This window comes from Blastomyces gilchristii, assembly GCF_000003855.2.
Source record: "Blastomyces gilchristii SLH14081 genomic scaffold supercont1.2, whole genome shotgun sequence".
Taxonomy (NCBI): domain Eukaryota; kingdom Fungi; phylum Ascomycota; class Eurotiomycetes; order Onygenales; family Ajellomycetaceae; genus Blastomyces; species Blastomyces gilchristii.
In genome coordinates, this window is record NW_003101681.1 from 5400807 (window position 1) to 5406806 (window position 6000).

The following is a 6000-nucleotide window of genomic DNA, read 5'->3' on the forward strand; positions in this document are numbered from 1 at the left end:
TCATCATCTTTGCTGCTTGTACCGCCATTAACGAGCTACAGAGAATGCGCTTGATGTTCACGCATGGAGACTTGCTTACCCACATTCAATGTTGTTCTTCTACCCAATTCTGATACTCAAGGAGGATGTGTCGCACGGTCTGCGGTCCGTAGCCGCATTGGCATTTATCAGTGTCGACCTTATTGATGTCGTGAAGATACGCACGGAGGCCGATCTTGCCTGTACTGCTTATGATCATGTCCCCAGGGAAAAGAGTGTCCCCAGGGAGAGGAGTGTCCCCAGGGAGGGCAATGTTTCCAGGAGAGCGGCGCAAACGGTGCGCAAAAAGGACTGCAATAACAATTGGCTCGCGCCCAAAGAATGGACCCATTTCAGGAAATCCACAGCACCTGCTCTTTCACCACAGCAGGAACTGAAATAAATCCGGAGTCATTCCTGTAGCGCGAGCTGTACTTGCATCTCATTGTTCTCTGGTTCCCCTCTTGCTCTCAAGATGCATAAATACCATACACTGGTGTCTATCAAATAGATCTGGGGTCCTGGTTCACTCAGTCCGCACGCATAAAGAGAATATAAATCCCAGCCAACAGATGCAGCCCATTGAGAAGATTCAAACAGAGAATGTGACTATACACCCCGGGGCGAAGGTCACATATGTGGGATGGCTGACAAGGACTGGGGCGAAGAAACCGACCTCCTCTCTGTTGGTTGAACTCATCATCAAGGAACATGCAGACCGAGCAATCAGAGAGGGACTGGTGCTGAATGCCTGCTACCACCGCTGGTAGAGTCAGCCTCCGGCCTTTTTAAATGACCCAAGATCTTCTAAAGTGAGAACTTAACAATTGAATTTCTTTCTTCCGTTTCCTCCTTTCGTCACCACGGTGGTGTGTCATTATCGGGAGACATAGCTTGGTAAGAGCATGGCTTGGCGCGCTCCTACCCCCAATAAAATGGGTAACCAAATCACGCCTTGGCGTCCTCCTGGTCCGGACCGCGACGGGCACAGTTCGATCCATGCCCCCCGGAACCATGGCAGAAGCCAGTACTCAAAGGCATCTACCTCGACTCCGACAGGGCCAGAGCCATCGAGAGAGCTACGAAAATAATGGAGAACCCAGCCAAGGCAGTCTTCACCGATGCCGCAAAGGAGAACTCGGCGCTTGGAGCAGCGGCGCTGATCATGGACGAATCATACCACATCCAGTATGGCATACAAGTTGGTGTTGGGCGAGAAAAGCACTGGACTGTCACAACGGCTGAGCTGCTAGCGATATACCATGGACTCTACCTGGTATGGAGATCTCACTCAAGTGAGGAGACACCGACCCCCCACCAACAACACACATACACCATCCTCAGCGACTCCCGTACCGCTCTTCGAGCCATCGCAAACGCCTCAAAACAAGTCAGAGGACAGATAATCCAGAACATTCTGCACACAACAAAAGAGCTGAGATCCATAGGCGTAGACCTCTGCCTCCAGTGGGTACCAGGACACAGTGGAATCAAGGGAAATGAAATGGCCGACCAGCTCGCCAAGCAGTCAATCAACCCAAACCCAACGCATGGTTTCCCAAAGCCTGCCTCACACCTTAGGGAAGCCAGCCGCAACAGCACCACACAGGAGTGGAGAGATGAATGGTCCTCAACGGCAAAGGGGACTCACCTGCGGAAGATAGACGCAGCCCTCCCGGGCCGACATACCCGCCGTCTATATGCCACCCTTCCAAGGCCTCGAGCAAGACTCCTGGCGCAACTCAGAACGGGCCACTCATGGCTGAATGACTTCCGAAACCGAATAAAATACGCTGACGACAACAAATGTGAATGTGGAGCAAAAGAATCGGTCCATCACGTCCTAGTAGACTGCCTGAGACTGCAGCAACAACGTCGGGTTCTGCGACAAAAGATTGGGGACATGTTCAACAATATCTCCCTGATGCTAGGGGGTAAACCACCAAACTGGACAATAAATGGGACGGAATGGAAAATCAGTAGGGGAGACCTCGATGCGATCCTAGACTTCGCTGAGAGCTCGGAAAGATTCCAAGGCAGAGACAACTAGAGTAGATCAGCCACAGGCCCTGGCGAGGCATTAAGATCGTGCATGTAGTTAGACTAGAAAGGATAGATGAGAGTAGCTGTAATAGTGGTAGCCTGCATATCCCGATGAGGGAGAGGTCAGGGTAGCTGATCCAATCAATCAATCAATCAATCAATCAATCAAACGACGGGCACAGTTTTTGGACTGCTTGGCGTGCTATGGAGTCATCTCTCACTGTCTTCCTACCTCGATCGATGGAAGCCATAAACACCACAGAATAGTCAAATCATGTATGCTGACCAAATCGCACAAAACGCCAAAAGGTGAAAATGCAAAATTACAAAACTGCAAAACTGCCTTTTCGCACGAGCGCAGAAATGCAAGCCCACCACGCCTTGCCAGTCATATCAGCGCCGGGCTTTGCTAAGCTTTACCTGTCAAAAGGTGGGCCGTGGATGACATCATAGGTAGAGTGACTTCCAGACATCAGCATTGGCTCGAGTGACAGGGAGCACGCAAAGTCGATCGCACCAAAAGCCCGTCCCCTTCACGCCAGAACTGACTGGCAGAAGGGATGACATCTCACTGCAAGGAATGACAACTATCATCATAGCTGCAAGAGAAGCAGGAGAAGATGTGGCAATGAAAGTGATGCTTCCGCAGCTCATTGACACTGCTGTCTTCATCTCCAACCTGGCTTTCTTAACAGTCACGGAGGCCACAGCCACACCATGAAGATGTTTACTCACTAGAAAATATCAGAATAAGTCTCTTATAGAAGGGCGCCAAGCCGTGATTTGGTTGGTTTGCGTTGGTCTGCTCGGCAATTACTTCCAGGAGCAATTTCCTCACAAGAGGATTCTCTCGAGAGGGTTGTTGTCACAGAAGAGGCTTTCTAAATTAATACTCTTTAATGGCCAAACCTCACAATATGTAAAGGCTGTTAAAAAATTCATGTGTTCTAGCATCTGACAAGGCCTTCATATCTCAGATAGTAATACAAGAGAATGCCTTTGTGAAACATAGGGGATTAAGAACTTTCACTCGAATCAAGTAACTTCATGTATTTAGAAATATCTCAAGCCGAGCTATCTGAGTCACACAGCATCATAAGAAAATCATTTTATTCACACAAGCCTTCTGGAAGTGTTTTCTCAGGAACTTGGCCGAATACAAACGAATTTGGTGATCCGGCGATCCGGCGAACCGGCGATCTGGCGTGGTTGGTACAGACCCACGTAGTTTGATTCAATCAAATTGTAGCGATCACGGCGGTAAGTCTCCACTAGTTCCGAATGCGTGCGAAGACGTCTAAATGTATTCCTTCTTGATCCATGAAAAATTGTCGACTCACCTGAAATGTAATCAACAGAATACCCGTACTGTTTGGAAATACAAAATGCTCTTCGCAAAAAAACCAGGACAAACTTTGATAATGTCCTCTTGGCGCAGGGCCTCCTCGGATATTTCCAATGAACATCCTGTGGAAGATGCCCGCTTTTTCGGCCCCGCGATCGAAAGCATTGTAATTTACAACAAACCGGCGATCCGGCGTGGTTGATACGGACCCACATAGTTTAATTGTAGCATTGATCACAACGGTAAGTCACCAATTGTTTTGAATGCGTGCGAAGTAAATGTATTTCTTGATTTCCTTGATCCATTTATCAGGCATCTATTAGCGAGAGAAAAAGAGAGGATGGGCAATGAAGAACCATTCTGGACCGCACGTTAATATTGCTGTAAAAAACAACTTAATCCCGAGCAACTTTCTTCCCATAGCGAATTTAAGATAATATTCTATTCAGCCATCAAAATTATAAATTGTAAGACAGAGTAGATTTACTTTCCAAAAAGAGCTTAGTGTAATTTACCAACAAACAGAATTTCACCTATTCTTGCCTTTCCTTTACGCCCGTCATCCCTATACGCCCGGATGCGCACCACAAAATAATAGCCGAGGGGTAGGCATCAATTCCCCGTCAGGCCTTTGGTGGTGCATCGGCCTTGCGGGCGCTACTCCCCTGTGGGCGTCAGGCCCTTGTGGACGTTACCCAGGCGTGTTTCTTGAAAAGTTAACTATTATAAGTTGACCTTCAAAAGTTAGCTTTTAAATCCACGGGGTATAAAGATCCAGGAAAAATTCACTTTGCCAAAGAAAAAGAGCTCACCAAAAAGTGTCACCTCTCTCTCAGACAGGTGACTGGCTTGGTGATCGGGGACTGGATTGACGGCAGCCATGGAGTGGCCCTGGAGGGAGAGAAAACAGCATCAATCATGTAACAGCCGGCATAGGTTAAGAAGTGTACTGGTTTGCCTGCCACAGAACCTGCTAAGGTTTGCACCTACAGGGTACTTTGGTCAAAAGTCATAGATCACCGAAGGACCTGCAACCACTACTCTATGTTTATAATATGTACAGGTTATTCGGCACAGGTCAAACTGACCTATGTCAACTAACCTATTTCTGGGTAACTGTACCAGCTCACATAAGCACCTTCTTGGAGGATAACGTTGTTGTGTTGTAATCTAACTACGCGAGTTACACTAAATGAATAGGTTGGGGTGGCACGTGACTAGGGTAGGTGTAGTAATCACCAACACCCCCCCTTGCTACACCGTGGCCTATAAGCCGCCACCCGGGGCCTCCCCCATCCTCAAATCTTTCAAAAATGCAATAATAATTAATTACATCAATCGGACCCTGATTTCCTTATTAGGAAAGGCGTCCGTACAGTAATAATCATAAAAATCAAGAAATACATGCAAAATCCACTGATTCACTGTATTATTATTATCATTCAATCATTCCTTTCTGATCTCTTTCAAATCAATTCTTTTGACAAAATCTTCAAATGCAGGCTTCGTCAGTGGCTTGGTGAGCCTGTCAGCTATGTTCACTGTAGAATCAACATGTTCCATCATGATTTCCCCTTTTTCAACCAAATCACAGAGAATATGATATCTAATCTCAATGTGGCGCGACCTTCATGTTAAGGATTCCCCCTTTGCTAGATTGATTGCTCCCTTATTGTCAACTTATAGGTGCGAGCATATTTTCGCTTTTCCATCATTCATCAACCCAGTGTCATATAACAGGTTGCATTGTCTGTTATACTCAATCAATAACTTGCACCCCTCCTAGTGGGGGTGTCATTCCCATTGAAAAGTGTTTTTCCACCCCCTGCCAGATTGATGAAGAATCTCATTGCCGGCTTGACAGCTCATGTCATAGATATGAAGATTGAATGTGTCATTTTTGCCTGGACACAGACTTTGCAGAATGATAAAGCTTGTTGATCAATAATTCTCATCTCTAGACATGAGTCTGCTGTCATTTTTACAATATCTGCAGAATTTAGATGTTCTAGCCTTTAATGTCATTGCATCATCATAAGTTCAGATCAAGTCTCTGTATATAACTGGTCTTTTCATCTCATAGATATCATTCTCATTTAATCTTGCTGTAAATGAGAATATGCAGTCAGGAGATATAATCAACATAGTATGATTATTCTCATATATCAACTGCTTATAGGTATAACTCTGACATACAAGCTTACTCATACTCATGAGGTTCACTTCTAACTTCAGAACATAGCAGACATCATTTAACAGCATATTTATTCCTTTCACTAGAATCTTCATATCTTCTATAGCTGTAGCAGAGATCACTGTTTCATCTGCCATTTTCAACATCACTTTCATCTTCTGAGGTTTTGCCATGACAAGATCTCTGTGAGATGTGATATAAGCACCTGATTCAGAGTCTAGAATTCAGATATCTTTTTCTGTCTGGTCACTTGTATAGGCCTTTTCCTTGATGCAAAATACTTGCTTCATGACATTGTGAACAGGAGCAGCATCTGTATTCTTCACATTCTTGTCTTTATTCTTGTTCCTATTTGTATTGAAGTTTGAAGAATGTTTCTCAGAGTATTTCTTCCAACAGT

The 6000-nt window shown here is 45.5% G+C and overlaps 1 protein-coding gene across 1 annotated transcript; it reads right to left on the reverse strand.

The window, feature by feature from the left end:
- Positions 1-5446: 5446 nt before the first annotated feature.
- On the reverse strand, positions 5447-5773 carry BDBG_16398 (uncharacterized protein; the record flags this gene model as incomplete). The annotated part of the gene is made up of 2 exons (XM_031724358.1): positions 5447-5511; positions 5611-5773. The coding sequence occupies 2 exons, from the start codon at positions 5771-5773 to the stop codon at positions 5447-5449; spliced, it is 228 nt and encodes a 75-aa protein (XP_031576515.1).
- Between the last annotated feature and the right edge of the window lie 227 nt (positions 5774-6000).